The 24718-nt window shown below is 37.9% G+C and overlaps 2 protein-coding genes across 3 annotated transcripts in view; both read left to right on the plus strand.

The window, feature by feature from the left end:
- The window catches only part of LOC114646116 (zinc transporter ZIP1-like), a 115545-nt gene extending 98288 nt beyond the window's left edge, over positions 1-17257 (plus strand). The window contains exons 2-4 of the mRNA XM_028794110.2: positions 5453-5705; positions 11779-11909; positions 15495-17257. Coding sequence (XP_028649943.1) covers positions 5540-5705; positions 11779-11909; positions 15495-16160 — 963 coding nt within the window. The 5' untranslated portion in view covers positions 5453-5539 and the 3' untranslated portion in view covers positions 16161-17257. The remainder of the gene's footprint in view (positions 1-5452; positions 5706-11778; positions 11910-15494) is intronic.
- LOC114646118 (CREB-regulated transcription coactivator 2-like) overlaps positions 1-24718 on the plus strand; it is a 365689-nt gene that overhangs the window by 29162 nt on the left and 311809 nt on the right. The gene's annotated exons all lie outside the window — the stretch shown is intronic.

A 24718-nucleotide genomic window follows, 5' to 3' on the forward strand; every position in this document is an offset into this window, starting at 1 on the left:
TTTTTTTAAAGTTTAAACATGGTACTAGAGTTTTACCTTTTACGTTTACTTTAATTATTAAACATACATGGAAAGTGTTTAACCCCATATGCACTAAGGGTTTTTTGAAATTATTGCACCTAAATTACATACACAAAAATAAATGGCTGCTATTTTACTTGCATAATAAAGGAGCTGCACATGGGTGTAGAGTACATATTTTTTAAAAGAAAGTATTTATGTTTAAAGACCTTTGTTTACTCCAATATCAACTAAATAAAACACAAAAGAATTTTGTAATTTAGAGTTTTTTTTTCTACAAAAGACTGGATTACCATACATAACCACAACGTTTTATGATGCACAGTGTTCAAATCCATTTTCTTTTGTGCCTCATTTTGTCAGCTATCATTGCACCAAGTTTAGATGTCATATCCCATAGCACTGCAAAGTCGTACTGTCTGCCACCAGGTGTCCCACTTTTTGGAAGCATCTAGTCTCTTCTACCTAAACCATTGTCTTGTAGTAATATATATTTTTTATGGGAAAAAAATATACATGCACACAAACACACTTTATATCAGTCAGAGGAAACCAGTAAAAAATCTTAGCTATGTACATATAATTATGTACTTATCAAAACCTTTATTTTCAAAATTGTTTTTCATGCCAATCCTTGAAACAGTTTCTGTTTAACCCTACATTTTGTGCAATAGATTGGAGTTTTTGTGCGGCAATTGACACATCTCCTACGTTCTGTTGTAGTTGCCCCAGAGATGTTTGTGTTCATGTATTTATTTTCATTTTTGTTACTTTTTTGAATTTCACATCTGGAATAAAATTAAGTGCATACATATTTTAATACCAGCTTCTTCCAGTGCTGGGCAATGAGGGTAGGGACAGTGCTTTTTCTGGCAGCCCTGGGTACTAGGCAGGAAACAGTCCTGGACAGGGCACCCCTAGAGTTAGTCACACACACACCACACATACACCTAAATCACTGTTTCTCAGCCCCTTTCAAGTTGCAGGTGGCAATTGTGGTGCAGCGGGTCCGCAGCTCTGAAAGAATGGCATTTTTTTAAATAATCCATTTGGCCGTGTCAACCCACGGGGAGTTGATGCGGTAATTGGGGCGAGTCACACCTGCACATAAGGGTGCGATCATTCTCAATTGCTTAATCGGGTTTATGCGGTGCATGATTGAGCCGTAAGAGAAGAGGAAAGATGGAAAATAGAGAGAACGAAAGAGAGGCAGAGAGCGAGAGCAGCATTGGGGGAAAAAAGAGTGGACGAGCCAGCTGACTGAAAGAGAGTGGTCAGCACGGTCATGGGTCCCGTGTTAGAGCGAGTTGGTTCCATCAAGGTGGCATCCTTCCTAAGATCCAAGGGATGACTGTGTTTGTGAGAAGAAAGACTGGAGGACAACCAACCCCGAGCAGTCTGGCAAACTCCGACGGTGGCAGCCAAGACGGGGGTCGGTAGCAAGAGGACCGCGGTGGCTGAAGTCTCTCCAGCTGAGCAATTCTTGGGTGAGCTGGAGAGACAGGGAAGGAGTTGTGTTTGGCTGGTGTGCCCCAATGACTGCTGCAGGTTTTTAGTCTCGTGTTAGTTTGGTTTTAAACACATGAATTTTTACCTTTTTGTGGATTATTTATTGGAACAGTTTGAATCCCTGCACTCTCTCTATAGACACTGTTTTGGTTTTGTCTTTGGTTTGTTTTAATAAAAGCACTGTTGCACTTTTCCACCATCCACTTGCTCTGAGTGTGATTTGTTCCCTTTTGCCAAACTCATACGGTTACATTACCGACTGTGTTGGGTTGAAGAGGCACCCAAAAGGGAAGAGGAAGCATGAAGCGGGACATGCACCATCACAGTAGTCACTGCATGACGAAACACTTGAGACTTGTTCACAGTATAATTCTGTAGTACAAAGTTCAAGATTTGTTGCACACAACCGAACAGTCCAAATGCACTCTTGGCAGAAGCTTACGCATAAAGATGAGTAAAGATCAGCTGTCGCATATGCAATATATTTCCTGTGTTTTACACACAGCTTTAACATGTAGTACAATTGACCAGTCATACACCACTATAGCTCATTGGTAAGGTCAAAAACTCTGCTATCCAATGGTAGCAAGACTTTCATTCTGTGTGGCGCATTATAGGTGGGATCTTTGATAAAAGCAAATTCCCTCAACTGTGACATCTTGATATATATGTGTGACAATTGCATATTTTACTAATGAAAGAGAGCAAATAATGCTGAAACTTATGATTTATTTGAAAGAAGGTACCCTTGCGAAAGTAGAATACCATCATTTCTTTTGACTGAGTTGTGAGTTTATTGAAACCTAAACAAAAAACTTTGAAACATGACAGTGTCCCACTGGGGGTACAGCTCGTACATACTGTAGGTGGTTAACTCTGTGTCATTTGTGTATTGTACATTTCATCAGTGTAATGAGCTTTTTTTTTTTTTTCAAAAAAAGTTGTGAATAAATTATCGTAAAGAGAATACTTTGCTGTGAAAAGCAGCAGCTTTCATTTTAAGCCAGTACAGTAAAAATTGTGGCTTTATCTGCCTAATGAAAATGCATTTTATAAATCTTTTATACTTTGTTCTCTGCTTTAGAAATGTATACTACTGACCCTAATTTAACCTGTTTGGTAATGCTAAATATTATTTTACTTGTTTAGCCCTTAAAGTCTTTTGACTACAGTATATTTTAGGAATTTGGATTATAATGAAAAACTCAGGCTTCTTTATTTCATGAATAACTGGTGTCTGTTTAGTTTTCACAAACCCTAATGGTGAATATTGATTTGTGTCAGTTTTCAATGCTAAGCTGTTATGGCATAGAATCCTTCTAGTTCTAATGTGGTAGAAACGGTAGTAGTAATAGTTAGGTTAGGTTAGGTTTCTTTATTTAGTCATGTTTACACAGGAAAACATGAAATTTGCCTTCACAGTTGCATCTAATAACAGGTAACAGACAGAATGAAATAAAACAGACAAATAGAAATAAGAAAGGTTAAGGTAAGGCAGTTAGATAAAACATATTTATACCAACAAAAAAGGTAACAGGCTATATATAAAAACCAAACAAACTTAAACATTATCTCCGATATTTCTTATTGAAAAGTCGTATGGCACTAGAAGAAAGGAGTTTCTGGAGCGAGGATTTGTGTGGGTTTTCAAAGCAACTATCCTTCCTGATTTACTGAAGTTTAGTTCTACATGTAATGGATGTCTGTCATCAGTTGAGATGATTTCCAGTTTCTTTAGCATTGCCCTCTGACACACACTAGTCAAATCATCTACATCAGCCCCAATAACTTTAGCTGCATACTTCGTAATCTGCTGGAGCTTTTTTGAGTTTTGGTTTGTCAGACTATTAAACCAGGCAATGAAACTGAAAGTGATCACGGACTGGATCATACTACGATAGAAGGACAACATGAGGTCCTTATCTACTTTAAATAGTTTGAGTTTATGGAGGAGAAATAAGCGCTGGTTGCATTTAGAAAATAATTTTTTTGTATTTGTATTCCAGTTAAGATTGTTATCTAGGTAAGTTCCTAAGTATTTATATTCATTCACTATTTCTACCTCCTCTCCCAGAACTACAATAGGTGAACATACAGATTTCTGTCTCTTAAAATCAAATATCATTTCTTTGGTCTTTTTTACATTCAGAGTGAGAGAGTTTTTATTGCACCAGTTTACCATACAGTCCACCTGATTTAGATAGTGGCTTTCATCCTCCCCAGATATGCAGCCTATGATCATGGTGTCATCCGCATACTTAATAATGGAGCAGTGGTCATTGTTCTGTCTCAGGTCACTTGTGTACAGAGTAAACAGTAATGGTGATAAGACGCACCCCTGTGGACTTCCTGTGTTTGAATGAAGAGCTTTTGAAAAAGTGTCCTGAACTTTAACGTCTGTGAACGATTTAAGAGAAAGTTCTGAATCCATAGTATGACAAATGGGTTTACATTCATACTGTTTAATTTCCCAATCAGTATGTGAGGCTGTATAGTATTGAACGCTGAAGAAAAATCCAAAAATAGTGCTCTGACATATGCACCAGGCTGATCAAGAAAGGTATAGATTTGATGTAAGATAACAAGCAGAGCATCTTCCACACTTCTGTTTGCACAATAAGCAAATTGATTGTTGTCTTGAAAAGACTTTGTCTCTGTCATTAAAATGTTTTTGACCAAGTGTTCAAAGCATTTCATTGGAATAGATGTAAGTGCCACTGGTCTGTAATTATTTAAACAGCTTGGCCTAGAAACCTTAGATACAGGGGTTATGATTGATTGTTTCAATAGTATTGTAACGTGTACAGATTACATTGCAATTCTGACTTTACCAACATGCAACACATCAACACTCTCCAGGGCCATAATAGAAGTGTACAAATATTTACAAATTTGGTTGATTCCTTACATACACAAATGTAAAGCCTACCACATATCCAACACCTTTTGTGACCAGCAACAGACACCATCTTTACCAAGGATGACTACTTGCATGGAACACTTGTGATGCTCCAAAACTGAAAATAGCTGCAGATGCAGCCACAGACAAACACACATCCTGTTCTGTTTATATTTCAGTCAAGCTTGTGTGGTACTGTACTAATGCAGAATCGTTCCATGTGTGCTTACTGGCCTTCTCTTTGAGCAATTCTATATCTTGTTGCCTACCACGTACAGTTGACACGCACTTGACTGTGCTGACAAAAAAATCTGGAGGGGTGTAGTTGCAGACCTGCATATCCACAGAGTGACTACTGACTTAATTTACATCATGCAGACCTCCTGTAGCTATATGGACAATCAAGTTAGGACCTTAAGAAGGAAAAAAGTTACTGACAGTGCTTTCTGAAGCACTAGTTGAATTAATACCACCGGTGCACAGCTACAATGTTTATCAGACTATGCCCTGTTAAACACTGACTCCATACAGTTAATTAGTGCTTTGAGGCATCAACACCAAGCCTCATCTTCCAGCAGCTAACAAGATAAAAACCAATGAAAGCTGCCCATTTGCTTGTTCTAGTTTTAGACTATTCTGACTCCTGTCTGCATTTTTAGTCACATTACTTACTGAATTGAAGGTGTTCAAAAGCCATTAAAACTAAACCAAGCATTGTTTACCTGTATCTGTCACTTCATGGAGCTCCGTCTCTCTCTTCAGTGGCTAAAAACTGGAGTTTTGCATCAAATTACCCAAAAAAGATTCACATATGTAGCACATTTGCATATTAACTGTGACATTTTAAATTTTCAATCTGGGGCAACTGCAAATGTAGGACATTCAGTCACTGGAGAAAAGGTCCTGTTTGGTCTACTGTAGAATCCAGTATAATTCATAAAATTTTAGATTATTTGCTTTGTGTTTAATCATTATGAAATGCCTAGAATTTGTTGTGAAATATTGATAATTTCTCATTTTTAGGTTTATAATCAACACAAAAGCATGCATGGATGAAGAGAAGTAACCCAAGTCTGTTTAACACAGGACTGAATCGCTACATTGAACACCATGGATTCTGAGAAGGGCTCAGATACAACATTGGAGTCGGCTGAAACAATGACTGGGTTAGAGGTCAAACTGATTTCACTGGTAATACTGCTACTTGTGACTATGCTATTTGGGTTTGGACCATTCTTCATGATTAGGTTTTCAGGAGTGCTTGGAATTGCACCAGGTGAGTTATATTCTGTATTTAGATGTTTGGTACCTTGCTTAGAGTGCACATCAAATTCCTGATAATTCAGAGCCATACACTTAATTGCCGAGTCTCTTGCTGGTGTAGTGTTTTTGGCTGTTTCTTCCACCAGGTTTAAACTCTAAATCTGTTAAAACTAATGATTAATAAAGTTAAAATTAACAGAACAATAACATATCCTGTAGATTATCTACTGATAAGTACATTTTTCTTAATTTAATTTGCTCATTTAATTTTTTATTTATTTTGTATCTAATTCAGTACCTTATTTAACGGTGTTAATTCCATTAGCTCTACTGTATGTTGGTACATGTTTATTTCATGTGCATATTTACTTTATTTCTTAACACTTATTTCCTTTACTGTAATATTAAAAATTAACAGTAGTTGCCATGTCTTATATCTGAAACATTGCAGAAGATTTCAACTTCTCCATTGGCCTTCTCAGAGTTCTGTAAGCTGCAGTCATATTTGTGACTTTCTACATCCCACTTAATTCTTTTTTGAATGTACTAGCTCTCAACCCTATCAACTGGGATATATTTTTGTTTCCTCCCCACTTTGTGTAAATACTCTTATGGCTTGTTTTGTAGTGCAGGGCCATCACATAGCCGTGAGTGAAGATTAAACATTTTAGGAGGGTTTAGATGAAAAGCAATATAGAAATTGAATTGAGTTTAATGTATGGAAACAACTGTTTACCTCCGAGAAAGTGGGCAACTAAAAATTGCAATCAATAAGATCAAAAAAAAAAAAAAACCCAAATAAAGTTATAGATGGAAGAACAATGGAGAGCGATTATAAAAGTAGAGCAAACCACAAATTCTCACCTTGCGATAAGCACTACTTACATTTGATGCAATGGTAGCAAGTTAACTGAAGTGAAGTCGGCTTCAGTAGTGGGTTTTTGCTTATCGCCGAAGAATTTATTTTTGAGTTTACCACCTGTTGTATGCTCACAGGACAAGGGAAATGCAGAACTATAGCTTTTTAAAATGGCTTTACCCCTGGCAGAATGGTGACTCTGAGGCTAGGGTTCGAATCCCGTAAACCTCCAGAAGTGATTCTACTCCATTGGGCCCTTGAGCAAGGCCCTTCACCTGCAATTGCTTTGTTCTGGGCACAATGTTAATCTGCAACCAGCCTTGCAAGCAGGTCTTCCAGCTTGCAGGGAAATCTCAGGGGTTGGCACTTCAGCCGCAGTAAAAAAATCCTTGCACTGTTCAGTATGTTGCTGGGGTGTCACTAGTTGCATGTCTGTACTCGGATCCCAATACAGGTGGTTCGTCGTGGTGGGTGCAGCAATCTGCTGTAATCAGTGCGTGCTCCCAACCTCTCTCTCTCTCTCTCTTTACAGCTTGGGTATAGCTTTCAGGGTAAAGTTCGAACACTGTAATAACAGTTAAAAAATAGACAATTCAAACAGTAATGATGTTTATAGACTGCACATTTACGTGGCGCCTTCCAGTGTTGCACTGCAGTGTTTAAAAATCTTTGTGAGTAAACTTTTAGATACAAAGACAGATGGTGTGGTAGAAAATCTGTCCCGAACTACATTCTGAAGGGTTGTTGCTTTTAGGCTTTACTAATTAAGGTAATTAAGTTAATAACTGAAAGTCACAAAAAAGCTAATCATGAAAGTGATGGAAAAACGCATCTGCATAATCGTGTAGCTTTGCATAGCATGTTTGGAGCAACACAATGCCAAAATTAACGTAAGGTAAAAGAAGCAACTGTTTTACTAATTGAGTGTTGGCTATTGCTTTTGAAAATACCTTTTTGAAATAAATTTCAATTGTATTCCAATAGTGACATTCAATCCAGCATCCATACAGTGGACCGCTTTTTGTGTTGTCAGGAATGTTCTTTTCTTTGACCAATTTCAAAAACATAACATGTTTTACAAATTATTTAAGTTTCAAATTCTCAAATTTTTTGTAAAATATAAATGTTGAAATATTCTGTGCCACTTCGGTTAGGTTAGTTTACTGTTTCAAATTTGAGATTAGTTACTTCAGTTTTTCTGTTTTGCAGAGATGCACCTATCGAGATATTTGAGGCTGGTTCTGGTCACCAGCATATTTTTAATGAGAACTTGGCAGGTCTGAATCAGATGTCTTATTTAATACATACTGTCTCAGCTAAAGGGTCTCCTGACCCTGGTAGATTTTGAGTGTTTTGCCCACCTAGGATCCTTATTATACGTTTCCTTTCCAGGTCTCTCCTTTGAATGTGATAAGTAGATATACTGTTTGCTTTATTTTGCTTAGTGTTGGCATCTGTTCTGTTTTTGTTGTTGCAGTATATCTTAAATGCTCAGGTTAGTGTTATTGTACTGAAGGTGTCTCTATGTGCACTAAAAAGTACATTGTATGAGTCAGTCTTTTAACTCAAGTCAGTATATTTAATTCAAACTTAAGTTAACATTTTTTGTAAATGCAGTCCACAAATATTCTTGAGAGAGTTCATGATATTGTTGATTTTTACAAGAATTGCAGGGCTTCTTGCATGAAAATAGCCCTACAACTTCAATTCACTGCAATATTACTTTCTGAGCTTGTGGTTCTTTTCTTTTATGAATCCTCTTGCATATACATGGCAAAAATACTTCCGTTTTGATTTCTTCTGATTGTAGCAACAGGTTCTAATCAAATTCCCAAAAGCACATTTTTTTAAATAACATTCCTCTCTTCAAATCAACTGTTGGTATAATACACAATCTGTTAATCGGGAGAATTCATAATGCAACTAGACATGGCATTTCTTCAGCTGTTACCTTTGAATTACCTGGCACTGAGAATGAGAATAAAATGCTCTTTTTCCTTGTAACTTAATTCCTGATGAGTTGTTTTTAACATCTTGATTATTGGCTTAGGGTGGCACAGTGACTCCGTGGTAGCACTAATGCCTCACAACAAGCAGACCAGGGTTCACGTCCTGGGTGCTTCCTTGCATGGTTTTTGCATGTTCTCCAAGTGTCCACAATGGTTTCTTCCCGGTGCCCTAGTTTCCTCCTAAAGTCTAAAAAGGCTTGCAGGTTTTGTGAATTGACAGTGTTAAATTAGCTTGTGCGTGCGTGTGCGTGCATGTGTATCAATGTGTATTCATCCTGTGATGAACTAGCATCCTGCAAAAGATTTGTTCCTGTCTCACGCTGTCTGCTTGCTAGGAATGGCTCCAGTTTCCACATGACCCTGCCCTGGATCAGAGGGCAGATGGATGAAAATGGACGATTGAATGAATGGATTGTTGGCTTAATAGAAGTTTTTTTGTTTGTTTTTTAATACATTATCTCACTTGTAAAGACCAGGTATCTTGTGCCTGCTGTGGTATGTCAGTTCATTGCCTTTTTGTTCTCTGATCGTGGAAAGTAAAACCTGCTAAGCACATAGGTATTATTTTTTTTTGTATCTCACTTAACTATCTACCATGGTTTCAGGCACATCAACATGCTCAAATGCCAACTTAATATCTGGCAAACTAACGTATATACCCCACGTTTGATCAATGACTTTCAGCATAAAACTTAGAGAAAAGCCAAGCAAAATGACACCTTTTATTGGCTAACTAGAAAGATTACAATATGCAAGCTTTCGAGGCAACTCAGGCCCCTTCTTCAGGCATCTTGCGAAGTACTGCTTTTAAATTTTTATTAAGAAGAAAAGAAAACCTTTTTAAATTGAAGGAAAATATACCAATAACAATTTGTTAAGGATCTGTTTTTTTGTGAAGCTGACTTCACACAGCCTCTCCGCTGTTTTATAAACGAACGCCATATAAGGTCTTCCTTTTTCGTTGCTTCGCCAACGGAAGCAGCCTTTTTATTTAATCCACGGGTTGTCCGCTGTTTTTTTTCTCGTTTATTACGATTGTTATAGTTCTGTTTGTATACCACGTTGTCAGTTCAGCACTCCGGTTGTAATATGACCAAGTCGTGCAAGCACACTCTTGAGAATGCAATGTATAGTTGTACAGGAGAAAAGCAATCTTGCCTCAAAGTTCAGTCAGTTCACGTGAGCCGCTCTCTTGTGTGATGTTGCGATGTCCACGGCTTTATTTAATGTTAGCTAAGACCCGGCACTTAAAAGTTTCTCGCTACAGCACTTTTAACTCCGTTACAAATGATTCAAAGTCTCGTTTATACCTCGTGTCTTCTCATTAAACTTGTATCTCGTGAATATGATATTGCAAACGGCAGGGGGAGCGTTTCTATAAACTTAATTTAAACTTACGGTTTACACCGTGCTTTCTCAATTGTGTAATGAATGTTTTCTTCAACGCTCTTTGGGGCTGTTCCTTGTTTTCAGTTCACGTGATTACGTAGGAGGCGTGATGACGCGACACGCAACTTTTTTTCACTTTTGCACATAAAAAGCATTAAAGCAAACCCTTGAACTTCACATATGTTAGTCCACATTAAAGAAGATACTACAGTTTAAACAGAAGAAAGCCTTAAAGAAGCAGAGGAATTCTGTGTTACATAACAGGAGATTTAGGCCAATAATTTGCCCTCCCCGTATTTGTAGAAGAGATTTGGGCCTGCTCATAGATGGTCATACTGCCTTTAGCCTTGCAGGTTCTGTGCCACTGCCTTTCACAAGTACCTGTTATTCACCTCATAATTCTTGTTCTTTGCGCAATTGACGTTTACCATGCTAGAGCCATGCACCAGTGAGGTGCATGTAGGAATGTGAGTATTTATAAAAAAAAAAAAAAAAAAAAAAAAGAAAATGTATTAAATATTTACAACAGCTCTGACCCACTGAAACTGGGAAATGGCAACACCCTTGATCAAGCAGGGAGTTGAAGCTAAACCAGCTAAATGATGAGTCGTGTTTTTAATAATTCATATCGCCATGCTGTTGTTTTAATTTGCGTTGATATGACAAAAATATTAAACCTCAAAAGTGATGAATATGATGTATAGACGATTTATTTTGATGTATTTTAGTTCCCCTTTAAGAAAGCTGAAATTGCATGTTTGCACTGAAGAACGTTTTTGTTTTTTCCCTCAGTTTTCATAAGTTACCATTTGTCACTTCTTGGGGAACTGGCCAGCGGGTCAGAAATATCTCGGGCAAGCTTCACTCACTAAACTTGCTATGTTGGAAGTCTTTAGCTACCCAATAAGATAACATACAGTTTTCGTATGGTGTGAGCGCACATACATAAAACATGACCTGTGTTTGCTAACATTAAAAGGCAATTTGTACCAGTGTCCAGTTCTCCCAACATAATCGGAGCAATTGGTTGTACTCATATTGCAATAAGGGCACCTAGCGAGAATCAAGCTGCTTTTGTTAACAGTAAGCAGTTTCATTCCAATCTGATATGTTATCTGCGATGCCAAGATAAGACAGACAATTGTGATTAGTGCTCTGTATTAATGCCGCATAAAAAGTCATCTCCAATTACAGATTCCATTTTCAGATCAAAATCAGAAAACGTAAATTTGCTTTTTCCTACTCCCAATGCACACATACACACTGCTGGCGACTGGAGCTCATGACATTTGCAGCAGCAGTAACATGTTGCCATTTAATGATTGTGTTTTTTCGAGACACCCAAACAAAGGTTGTTTGTGTGCCTCTCACACTAATAGATGTACCATGTGGGAGACTGTTCTTCCAGCCAATGAAGGTCTACAGCTTCATGATTGCATATGTACAAGGTTGATGTACGCATACTTTCATGCTCACATATACTTCAAGCTTTATAAATGAGACCTGAGATGTTTTCCATTCCTCTAGATCTCTTTGTCTGCATTCTTTAGCGTTATGCAAGTCTGTGTTCTTGTGTTTTGCATGTTGATGTGGAGCGTGGTTGAATCATTGGTCTTCCATGTCCTAGCAATGAAAATGTATGAGATTTGAGTTCATCTATAGTAATGTTTTACTAGCAGAGTGTGTATCCTCTTAGCTGAGCCTTTTATCAGCAACTTGAAACCTTTTATTTATTTATTTTTTTAATCAGCTTAATTGTTACATTTTTTTTTTCCTTGGTGTCATATTTTCTGTCTTCTCTGTTTTTGCAATTTTGCGTTTTCATCCAGGTACTTGCCGAAGAAATATGAGCCTGGTGAGCTGCTTTGCAGGTGGGGTGTTCCTTGCTACATGTCTTTTGGACTTGTTGCCCGATTACCTGGCTGGAATCACAGAAACATTTAACAATCTTCAAGTCACTGTAAGCAGCTCTAGATTTTCAAATAATTTAGAAAAATTATGAAATTCTAAAGGTTTAAGGCATTAAAAGGTTGTGGTTTACCCTTAAATCAGCTGAAATTGTTCAGTCTTGCATTAAAGCTAATTTCTAATTACTGCATCAGTTGAGCTGATTGGGGACCACTTGTATTCTACCTCTGCAGTGTATATTTGAATGTATATTATGTATAACAGTTAAATGAATTTTTTCATATGACAATTGGAGCACTTTTTAAATTAAATTAGTGTCACCAGATTCCCCACCTTCAAGTCTGTTTGGTAGAGTAACTGCGCAAGTGGTATTTTGAGCTCTGCCCCACTTATGGCCTTGTGCCACTGTTGAAAAAATGCACTGTGCCTGTCCAAAAAAAAAAATCAGTTTAAATGAATATGCTAGTGTAATTATTGTTTCCCTTTTCTCTAAAAAGTTGTGAATGCTTCCATGAAGATCCACAATTAGTTTAAAGACCATACTGTATAAAATTAATTTTATAGAGCATTTTGGGTCATTTGTCCAAACTAGGCCAACTGAGATTTCCCAATCAATTTATTTGCATGTCTATTGCATGTAGATGGAACCTTATTCAAACAATACACAGAGACCCCTGCAACCAGGAACCAAGGGTTCAGGTGCTGTGCGGTACCAGTACTATCCATGGTATCTTGGGTAGTAAAACATTTCCATCCATCCATTTGAATTGAGTATGGTTTGTACATTACAGGATTGTGTAAAATCAAAGCCTTGATTTAAAAAATTTTTAGTAGCTAAAAAAATAATTAGAATAATCTTCTTTATACATACAAAAAATGCTTAAACAGGAGAGCTGCTAGGCTTTATTTTTTTTTTTTTTTTAAATATCACTCTCATTGACATTGTACAGGTTTCATCCTGATCCCTTACAGAGTCAACCTTCAGTCTTTTTGACACATTTTCTCCTGCTCCTGTCCTACATGCTAAAAGTACTGTCCCACTCCCTCTCCAGTGCAGTTTTAAAACTGAGATACCTGGCTTGGAGCTACTGTGTGATAGAGCCTTTATCATGCATGACAAAAGCAGGCAGCATCAGATTTCCTTATCAGAAATGAAAAATGTCATTTTGGCTCCAAATCACTCTTTTAAGAGGTTTTTTTGAGGCTATTAATACTTGTGTTACCTGCTTCTGCTAACACACAGCATTGCGCCAATCTAGGCATAGCTACCATTGTGACAGGAGTGTTTTCTGCTGGCCTTCTTTTTAGGTACCCCTTATCTGAGGAGTTGCCTAAATACAGTGACGTAAATCCCCGCTATTACATTTGGTATAGTAACAGATTTTTTAAAGAATCAAAATTATTTTAGTCCAGTATTAAAATTCTGCCCTTTGCTGCACAATTTTAGGTTGGGTCCAGGTAGAATGAGCAAACTACTTTGAAAGAAAGAGACATTCTAATTGCATTATAACAATGTGGTGTCTTAAGTAGTAGCAAAATTGGTTGGGAACCTTTGAACACTGCTACAAATTATTCATATGTTAGTTATATGTAGTTCCAACTATATTATGTCATCAGAACAGAAGTAACACATTTTAACTTTGTTTTAGGAAAAAATCATGTTCTATGCAGTATGAACCAAGTACAGAAGGGTTTATGCATGTAGATAATATTTCACATACTTATTTTCAGTCACAACAAAAGTTTTATTAATTTTTTTCTGTTAATTGCTAAAATAAGTCAAACACCCATTCAGCACATTTGTCTCTTTCTGGCTGTCAATAAAATGAAAAGATAAATGTTTGCAGATAAATACCTCCCAGTCCCTTAAACCTTCTTTGTAGTGTACAATATGTATATTGTAAGTACATTGTATGTGTTGCATACTGCTTGACTGTGTGATTAGGCCCTATAATGGACCAGGTACATGTGCTCCTTGCCTTATATCCAGTGCTGCTAGAATAATTAGAATGCAGGTATGTTTACTTCATTGAGATAAGTATTGCATTATGTTACTCTACTTTTTAAAAGTAATCGGACTGCTGAAGACGCATTACTTTTTACGTGTTATCCTACTGTTCTTAAAATTGTGTTTCTGAGCTTAGCATTGCACATTTTGCTCATCAATATAAATTAAAAGATTTCTTAATTATTGAGACTGATTATTTCATCCAGGAGAAATAATAATCCGTCCACAAAATAAATTTTGAGAGTCAAAGGTTCAAGCAATCTCTTCTAACCATAGCCGCCAAAATTCTATGCAAAGCAAATACATGCTTAAAAGTTAAACATACTGTACATGCGGGCTGACAAAGCTGCAACTAACACGTACAAACTACAATATCCTTTAATTTGTGAAGAAATCTACCTCTGTTAGTCAGGTTTGGCAGAGGCCAATAACTCTGTTTCTCTTTCTGCCATTAGAGAAATTGTTGTCAGTTGCTAGTAAATTGTGAAGTGTTCTCGTACTTGTGGCTTTACCATCATCCTTACCATCACTTTCTGTCTCAGAAGTTTAATGAAATAGCATCTTTTGTCACATAGTTTCCAAAAAACAACATTTTAGATTATTCAGTAATCTGTTTTTAGCAACTGGCAGCTATTAGCAAAAATAAAATACAAAGTAAACATAGCAGTAGTTATAAATTGTCCCTATAAACTTTTTTTTTTCCTCCTTTCTAAAGTAAAAATCCCGGTATGCCAGCTTCATTTGCATATGTGGGCTTGGGTAATTAAGTTTAACATACAGTACACAGGTCTGGGTAAATGCACATTTTTAACAGTAGAATTACCAAAGCTTACAAAAAAACTCGTAAATCCAGCCCACCTTAAATCCACTCGCACGTCTCTGTCAGCGTCTTTTGTCTTGTAAATGTGTCGATAATCCCAAGCAGCTTACTATCCCATCCTCCCACTGCTGCAGAAACAGCAAAAGACTTCTCCCACCTCAAGCCTTATTTATCAGGTACCTAGAGCTGCATAGGCTAAAAAATATTGTTATTTGGAACACATGCATTTCATGTGTGTTCCGTGTCAACAAAGATCTATGTAAGTATATGATGACAGGAAATGCAGAACACGTACCTAAAAGACAAACTGTAACAAACTAAAACAACCTATACAGCTCTAGGTACCTGATAAACAAGGTTTGAGCTGGGAGAGGTTTTTGCACTTTCTGCAGCAGTGGGAGGATGGGATAGCAGGCTGCTTGGGATTATCGACACATTTACAAGACAAAAGATGCTGAACGGAGACGTGTGAGCTGATTTAAGGTGGGCCGGATTTACGAGTTTTTACGTAAGCATTAGTAATTCTAGTGTTAAGCTGCTGTATGTTGTAGAATCCCAAGTTATCAAATATTCTGGAAACAGTTTAAAATACTTCATATTGTGGATATTCAAAAGAAGTTTGGGGGTCATGTGAAAGTGTTCTTTATTTGTCCCTTGCTTGTTGCTCAGTAATCATTATTTTTTTAAAAATAGCCATTATGTAATTTTATTTAAATATGTTTATGCACATGCCTATTAATTAAACTTTAGTAGTTTACACATGATATAATGAAATGATAGTAACACAGTTATTTTGTTTATTTTAATAGCTTGTGTTCCCTCTGCCTGAGTTCATCATGACAATGGGTTTCTTCTTAGTGCTTATTATGGAACAAGTAGTGCTGGCCTACAAAGACCAGTCCCTTGGTTCCATAGATGAGAGGCGTAATCTGCTTGTAGCATCAAACATTCAGTCTGGTAACCCACATGAAGCTGAAAGGGACAGGGATGAAGGTGTGCATCTTCATGTAGATTTCAATTCCCATTCAGCAATACGCACTTTTATCCTGGTGTTTTCATTATCTCTACACTCCATCTTTGAAGGACTTGCAGTTGGACTTCAGAAGCAGACTGACAAAGTTCTTGAAATCTGTTTGGCGCTGCTTATTCACAAATGTATCATAGCTTTTAGTTTGACCTTCAAGTTGGTGCAAAACCACCTGCGACGTGGTGTTGTGGTAATGTGCATTCTGCTGTTTTCTGTTATGTCACCTCTGGGGATTGGTTTGGGTATCTTGCTGACAGAGAATACCAGTAGCGTGCATCAGCTTTCCCACTGTGTCCTGGAAGGCATTGCTACTGGAACGTTCATATATATCACCTTCATGGAAATACTGCCCCATGAACTTGCATCTTCTGAACTGCGCATCCCAAAGTTGGCCATGTTACTTCTAGGCTTTACTGTAGTCACAGGAGTTCTTTTCATAAGGTTTTAAAAAGAGATGCCTCTTACAGTGCACAACGATAAGGGAATCCCTAATCTCATGTCATCTGTACTAAAGTGTATTCTTATAAATTCAGCAGTCAGAAGTGTTAAAAAAAAAAAAATGAACTAGCAAAACTGCCAATCCTAGCTGTTAAATAATAATTAGGTGGTACAGTATGCTCCTGCTCTAATTGTAGGGAGTTAGAATTTGTTACTGGTACATATCATATTGTATTTATCTGATTTTTTTTTTTTTTATTTATGTTTAAATAGCTATTTTATGGTCATTTGCAGCTCTGTGTCTTCCCCGCTTTACTCTTAGCTATGAGGGGTGATTAAAAAGATTTTTATCCTGACCTATTAAGAGAAACACTAGTAAAACCAAACAAGTTTTATTTTTCTACATAATCCCCCAACAACAGTAGTGTACTTCTTACATTCACTAAGCTTTTCTGAGCCACTCAAATACAAATAATGTTCTGTCTTCCTTGTGCTACTACTTTTCTGTAGCTGACTTCCTCATAACACAGTGAAGGTGGCTTGTCAGATTGGTGAAACGTGGGTAGTCACACAGGGCCGGGTCTGGAAAATTTGGTGAGCCTGGCATCTCTTTGACTCCACAGGTGAACTTAGCACCCTTTGCAACTTGTTTATTGGTTGGGGGGGTAGGCTGCTTGATCAACAGCTTTTGTTACAGTTTATGCCCAACTGAATGTTGGAAATATCTGAACAAATCTGCATAATACTGATCAGTTATGTAGGTCTTCTGAGAGATTTAATCAAGGTGGACAATATACTTAATATCATGAAAAATTGTACTCCATTATTGAATTCGTATGTGTGGCGTATGAAGTGGAGTGATCCTGGAACACATTGCTTTGTTGGGAATGAATCTCCAAGGGCTTATTTTTCTCTAGCATTATAAATTCATTGGTTGCACATTAATTGATATTCTGCATTTTCATCATGTATTTCATAACTTGTAATTTACAGTGTTTAGTACACACACAAGCTATTCCTGTGGCCATATACATAATCAGCACTGTAGATTATCCCTTTCAGGCTCAGGCTGAAACTTTTTGATCACTCCTCATATTTCCTGATAACTATACCTTTTTTTGTTTGTTTTCAGCTGCAAAGTATGGTAACAGTTCTTTACATTTAGACAAAAATGTGTAAACACTGATTTGAATTAGACACCAATGCATTAAAATGTGTAACTTAAATGAGTGTCTGTCTAAATTTCATAAAGAAATGAAACCAAGATTTCATTCAGAGAGTTGTAGCAGACCTCTAATTAAATACTATGTGCCGTGAATAGTCAGTAATCGGCCCCAGTTAAGACATTATTTGAAAGGTAAACCGTTGGCCAGTTTGGGCTGAAGATTGCACAGGTTACACCAGATGTACAGTAAAGCAGAGGAAATCTCCTTAACATGTCTAAAGGCCAACTAACTAGGAAACTGAAACCTTTTACAAGACGCTTGTGAGATATGTTTATCACACGTGGTAGAGAAAATCTAAATCAGAGTTGCTGTTTTTAAATGTAACATAGAGGGTTTATAGAGGAGCATAAACCTTTATGCCTTTTTGACAAAGTCAGGTCTGCAGACTTTATTAATTCTGCACAATTTGCTAATTGGCACTTGTAGTGCTCGCAAGCATTTCCTCTTGGACCTAGATTTGTAATTCAGAGATTGTATATTTTGTGAGAGCAAGTTATTTTAATGGATTTGTAATACAATTAACAGATTTATACCTTAAAGCTTATCTGTTTTTGAAGACTGTGTCAATTAAAGGCTTATGTTTAAAGGGTACAATGGAATGTCTCACTAGCAAGGAGAGACATTTTTAGTATTAAAGAGGTTGTATGTATTCTAAGCAAATAGTAGTGCGTCATTTTAATACAGTTAGTATAACATATTTACAATGTGTAGTGAGTAATATTTATAACTGAACACTGACAGTGGTCATTGTTAATAGAACACCATTGGACTAGACATTAATAAAGTTTGTCTTAAGTTTTATACTGACAACATTGCAATTCAGTATTTGTCACAAATGTTTTGTGCAAGTTTTTACTAGCACCCAGTTAGTAATCAGTGGTATTGTTACAATTGTAGTCCTTTGAATTTGCTCTTGCTCTGATGTGGATGTTAATGGCAGTGGACCACAGTCTGATGTTCTAATAATGGCTTATTAGATTTTTACATTATATGTAACATAAGGTTATTAATAATGTAGCACAATTATCCAAGAGTATTTTTATAGGTCAGTGTTTTAATCATTCTATTTGTATTCAGTATATTTAAGTGTAATATGTACCTTTTTAAATTAAATTCATTTAAAAGGACTTTTTAAGCAGATATATTGAAAGTAAAATCTCAAAGTGAAAACTTAGATTGACTGGGTTATGTTTTTAAATTTTATATATGAGGTAGCATCTGTTGATGTTCTTGCTTTTTAATTAAAAAAGAAATCCCCAACCCAGAGGAGTATTAAGTTGTGGTTTCGTTGATGCACTGGATTCATTATCACACAGAGAACTGGCACTGTTACTAATTTGACTGATATTTTAGGTAGTCATATTACTCTGACAGCACTCGCCTGAGCAAAGTGCCATTCGAGTGGTTGAATCTGAATTTTTCTGTTTCTCTCTGATATCAAGTCTGTATGGTATTTTGCTAACTAGTATTTAGCATTGAAATACAATATTTATGTATCATCAACTGTTAAAAATAATGTTTTATTATGGTGCAATAAAAAAAAAAATTACAATTGTTTCCAAAGTTTGATTATAAATCCTTGCCCCAAACCGGCTGTCCATCTATGTACTTATTTATTAGTAGAACAAGTGCCTAGTGTTGCAGGGGTGTAATGGTGTTTCCAATGATCTGAGCCACCAGGTGGCACTGTCATTCAGCCTGTACTGAAAAAGACAAAAAAAACTACACCAGGGTCAAATTTTTAGGTCTGCACTGTATGCTGATTAAATAACGGAGGTGTGCAAATTTTTTGCAGAGATTGGTCCATTGTGCACCAAACTTACATGTATGTATTACATTTTCTGTACACTCACACAGATTTTGAACTTTACATATTAGATTGGGGTACGTGTAGGAGACCGTGAATGGATGTTCTTCAGTGCCAATTATGCCATACCACACCACTCGGGTCTTTGGCCACAACATGTACTCCTAGCTGCTATGTCCACTTAAACACACACAGCCCACCTCCACCTCACTCCACTCAATTATCCCCCAGGCTCTTTGTAAGCCAACCCAAGCCTAGAGCTCATTTCTGAGTTGATAGGCTCTAGCAGACGGCAGATGTGTCCAAAGTGCCCTCCCTCACAGGTCCAGATCCTGAGGTCACTACACTGTTATTCCTGTTTTTGGTTTGTATTTTTGTACTTTCGGAAAACAAAATGTAAACTTGGGTCGGGGGTATGGGAGGTCAGTTCATTTAAAAACCATGAATCTGAAAGTATGGAAATTATTGAATCACCAGGCTGAGTAAAAAAATCTATTTTTAAAAAATCTCGCTGACATTACCATTAACAAAATATGAACATGTGCAGCCACGCATAAACCATACTGTATTTAATTAGTATAGCTGAGTAAATAAGAGATACATTCAGTCAGGCATTTGCCATTGTCATAATAACAGTTTATTTGTGTAGTTATTGTAAATAGAATCCTATTATGCTGCTGTAATAATGCACATGTGTGATTTCTGTACATGAACATACTGTTCTGATGAATCACACTCTTTCTGCACTGATTTCAATGTGTATGACTGATGAAGGTTCTCGTCTGGTTTAAAATTAAAATAAAATTTAAAGCCTGGACTCAATTTAGATTTCTCAGTGTAGATAGATAGATAGATACTTTATTAATCCCAATGGGAAATTCACAAAATAAATAAATAGAGAACTTGAGATGAATACTGCCAAATGCAAAATTTAGCAGGGTAAAGACATGCATTTTGCTCAGTCCCATCACTACACGAAAAAAGAACTGACGCAAAGCTTACAGCTATGCCAATTAATCGGCAAATTCCCCAGCAGTTGTCGCAAGGTAAAATGAAGTCTATTGCCTATTTTATTTGCAAGGATCTTCATCCATACACTGTAGTAGAGAATGCAGGATTCATGATTCATACACTTGAGCTAAGGTACTTTATTCCATTGTAGCAAAAATAAAACCCAGCTAAGATTCTCGCCACCTTTGACGGCAATTTATTTATTTTTTCGGCAGGGATCCCAGGAGTGCAGCCAGATTGGGCCCGACTCACACACACCCCGTCACAGAGACAAAAAAGCAACTGGTAATAAAAACAGAAATAGAAGACTGTATTAAACAATAAAAAATGAAACTATACACACTACAACATCCACCCCAGTTCCCTTCTGGCAATACACAATAAACACAAATTCAATAATAAGGAATGACTAACAAAACTGATACACAATTAAGTCCATGAAAAACAACAACTGATTTAATGAAATGATGAAGGTAGATAGTCCAGAGATCTGCATGCTGTATGTGAATGTAAAGATCAGGCCTACCGGTATTTCCTGATGAGATGATGATGATGTGTGAATGGGATCAGGAACGCTCCATTCTTCCCAGGATCAACAACAAATACTCATACGGGCCTCATGCAAGCAGGAAGACACCAGACAGTCCATACACCCAAAACAGGAGACAATCCAGGACAAAACAAGAATTTGAAGGCAAACATACAGAGAGAAAAAGAGGTCTTTTGTTGCATCATGTTTTGAGTTACCTGTCTAACTGACCTCCTTTTAAATCGCTTGCCGGCCTCCTTGTACCCAGCAGCCCCTGCACCTTCAGTAGATGACCAATCAGGGCCAGTGCAGTTCTCACTCCCCAGTAGCACCGCTACACTATTCGGACATTTTTTTTATGGTATGGAAGTTCCAGAAATATACATCAAAGCAAAATCTGAATTAAAACAGTTACTATGTAAAGAGGAAAGACCCATGATTCATGGACTTTAAGAGCCCCACAGTGTTTCATAACATAACTGAAGAATTTTGCTCATCATTTCAGATCCTACAAACCTTAGTTGTGCATGAAAGTCATGTCGGAGCTACCATGTCACTGAGGAATGAAGAAGTGAAGAAAAAAGAGTCCACATTAATAACCCACAATGTGACAAATACACTTGTTGCAGATCAGGTGGTTGGCTTTCCTCACATTAAATGCTAGGCACACCACACACTAACCTTGGTGGCTCAACATGCACTAACTAATGGCTGTTGCGCGGCCACTCATAATAAGAAACGTGAGTTTTTCCACAGAAGCACCCAAGCCTTTCAAGCTTTGCAGCAAAAGCAGAAACTGTTGGATCCTTCACATGACAGACTGTTTACAGATGTACCAACCTGGGGGAACAATGTACATGATGCACCCATTAATTATTTCTGCACTACTGTCCACTGAGATGAGAAAGATCAAGAAGGAGATCATGATTTTTAAAGTCAAATATAACATGCAGAATAATTTGTCCATGCTCTGAAGCTAGTAAAAGTGACTGCTTGTTTTATGTCAGTTGAAAATGACCCCTCACTTTCAGCCGGTGCCTCACTTCATGCAAAGCTTCTGCAAGACATTCTTGGGACTCTGGGAGATACCTCCATTGTTAAGAATTATAACATAGCTCTTCACTAAGAGCTCCAGAAACCAAATGCAAATGAACAGGAGATGGCCACATTTTATGTGGCATCAAGCTATTGATGCAAGATTTAAAGCACTACCCTTCCAGCCAGAGGATGGGAGACATGACACCTACATAAGAATGGTCCACAATGCTGCAGCAGTGGAGAATTAGCAGTCAACTCACGTAAACTAAAATTCAGAAATGTCTGTCAAATGTTCTACTGTAAGCTCAAAATACAATTTAAAATGTTTTCTTTTCAGTAGCTGCATGTGCAAGTGGAGTACTGTTGCACTTCTACTGGGTCTGTGTGTGTGTGCACATGGAATGTGTACTTTTTTTTTTACCTTTGGTTTTTGTTTGATCATTTTAAAGAAAGCGCATGGTCAGAAGTGATAGATCTTAGAGAAGGATTATTTCTACCAGCCGATTCAGAGGAAGAGGAGCAACACTCAGCCAGCCAAGAAAAAATTGGCCTATGTCCTTTACTCAGCAACACTATTGAACATGTCAGTGAGACACCCACCAAGAGCCCCGGAAAACGCAGAGGAAGCGTTGAAAAGGTATGAAGAAACTAATCTTCTGGTTCTCTCTGGAAACTCTTTGTAGTGGTGGAAAAATGTCAGTCAGAGTTCCCTTTCTTGATTAAACTAGTCAGTGGTAATTGTTTATACCAGGGATAGGTGTGTCTGCTGAACGTGTTCTCCGCAGAAGCAGATCTTTCTACTACTCAAAGAACCACCCTGTCCCAGATCATTTCAATCAGCTCGTTTTTACAAACAGATCTCCATATTATACCACTAGGTTCATATGGAGCTATTTGTTTACAACAAATCTTGTAGTACTCTGTTTTACTGTTTATGTTTTAGTTTACAGTTTATAAAATTCTTCTGCCTGTTCTTTATTGTCCAGTTATTATTTCAGGATTTCAGTGGATTTTTCATTGCTGCACAATATTATATTGTTGAATGAATAAGACGGGCACTGGGTGGTAATGAAGAGTTACCAGATACCTGAGCAACTGTAGCAGAAGTGGTAAGGGAGGCAGCTAGAAGGGTGCTTGGTGTGACATCTGGACAGAGGAAGGAGGACAAAGAAACCTGGTGGTGGAAAGCAGAAATACAGGAGAGTATACAGTGGAAGAGGATGGCAAAGAAGAAGTGGGATAGTCGGGGAGATGAAGAAAGTAGACAAGAGTACAAGGAGATAAGGCGCAAGGTGACGAGAGAGGTGGTGATGGCTAAAGAAAAGGCGTATGATGAGTTCTATGACAGGTTGGACACTAATGAGGGAGAAAAGGACCTGTACTGATTGGCTATACAGAGGGACCGAGCTGGGAAAGATGTGCAGCAGGTTAGGGTGATAAAGGATAAAGATGGAAACTTACAAGCGAGGAGAAAGTGTTGAGCAGATGGAAAGAGTACTTTGAGAGGCTGATGAATGAAGAGAATGAGAGAGAGAAAAGGTTGGATGATGTGGAGATAGTGAATCAGGAAGTGCAACAGATTAGCAAGGAGGAAGTAAGGACAGCTATGAAGAGGTTGAAGAATGGAAAGGCTGTTGGTCCAGATGACATACCTATAGAAGCATGGAGGTGTTTAGGAGAGATGGCAGTGGAGGTTTTAACCAGATCTGCGGTGGGCTGGCGCCCTGCCCTGTGTTGGCTGGGATTGGCTCCAGCAGACCCCTGTGACCCAGTAGTTAGGATATAGCGGGTTGGATAATGGATGGATGGATGGTTTTAACCAGATTGTTTAATGGAATCTTGGAAAGTGAGAGGATGCCTGAGGAGTGAAGAAGTGGTGTACTGGTGCCGATATTTAAGAATAAGGGGGATGTGCAGGACTGCAGTAACTACAGGGAGATTAGGGCAGTAGAATAAGATTGACGAGCCACAGCATGAAGTTATGGGAAAGAGTAGTGGAAGCTAGGTTAAGAAGTGAGGTGATGATTAGTGAGCAGCAGTATGGTTTCATGCCAAGAAAGAGCACCACAGATGCAATGTTTGCTCTGAGGATGTTGATGGAGAAGTTTAGAGAAGGCCAGAAGGAGTTGCATTGTGTCTTTGTGGACCTGGAGAAAGCATATGACAGGGTGCCTCGAGAGGAGCTGTGGTATTGTATGAGGAAATCGGGAGTGGCAGAGAAGTATGTAAGAGTTGTACAGCATATGTACGAGTGTAGTGTGACAGTTGTGAGGTCTGCGGTAGGAGTGACGGATGTATTCAAGTTGGAGGTGGGATTACATCAGGGATCGGCTCTGAGCCCTTTATTTGCAATGGTGATAAACAAGTTGACAGACGAGATTAGACAGGAGTCCCCATGGACTATGATGTTTGCTGATGACATTGTGATCTGTAGCAATAGTAAGGAGCAGGTTGAGGAGACCCTGCAGAGGTGGAGATATGCTCTAGAGAGGAGTGGAATGAAGGTCAGTAGGAACAAGACAGAATACATGTGTGTAAATGAGAGGTAGGTCAGTGGAATGGTGAGGATGCAGGGAGTAGAGTTGGCGAAGGTGGATGAGTTTAAATACTTGGGATCAACAGTACAGAGTAATGGGGATTGTGGAAGAGAGATGAAAAAGAGAGTGCAGGCAGGGTGGAGAAGAGAGAGAGATGAAAAAGAGAGTGCTGGCAGGGTGGAGAAGAGTGTCAGGAGTAATTTGTGACAGACGGGTATCAGCAAGAGTGAAAGGGAAGGTCTACAGGACGGTAGTGAGACCAGCTAAGTTATATGGGTTGGAGACAGTGGCACTGACCAGAAAGCAGGAGACAGAGCTGGAGGTAGCAGAGTTAAAGATGCTACGATTTGCACTGGGTGTGACGAGGATGGATAGGATTGGAAATGAGTACATTAGAGGGTCAGCTCAAGTTGGACGGTT

Source organism: Erpetoichthys calabaricus, chromosome 2 (assembly GCF_900747795.2).
Source record: "Erpetoichthys calabaricus chromosome 2, fErpCal1.3, whole genome shotgun sequence".
NCBI classification, from domain to species: Eukaryota; Metazoa; Chordata; class Cladistia; order Polypteriformes; family Polypteridae; genus Erpetoichthys; species Erpetoichthys calabaricus.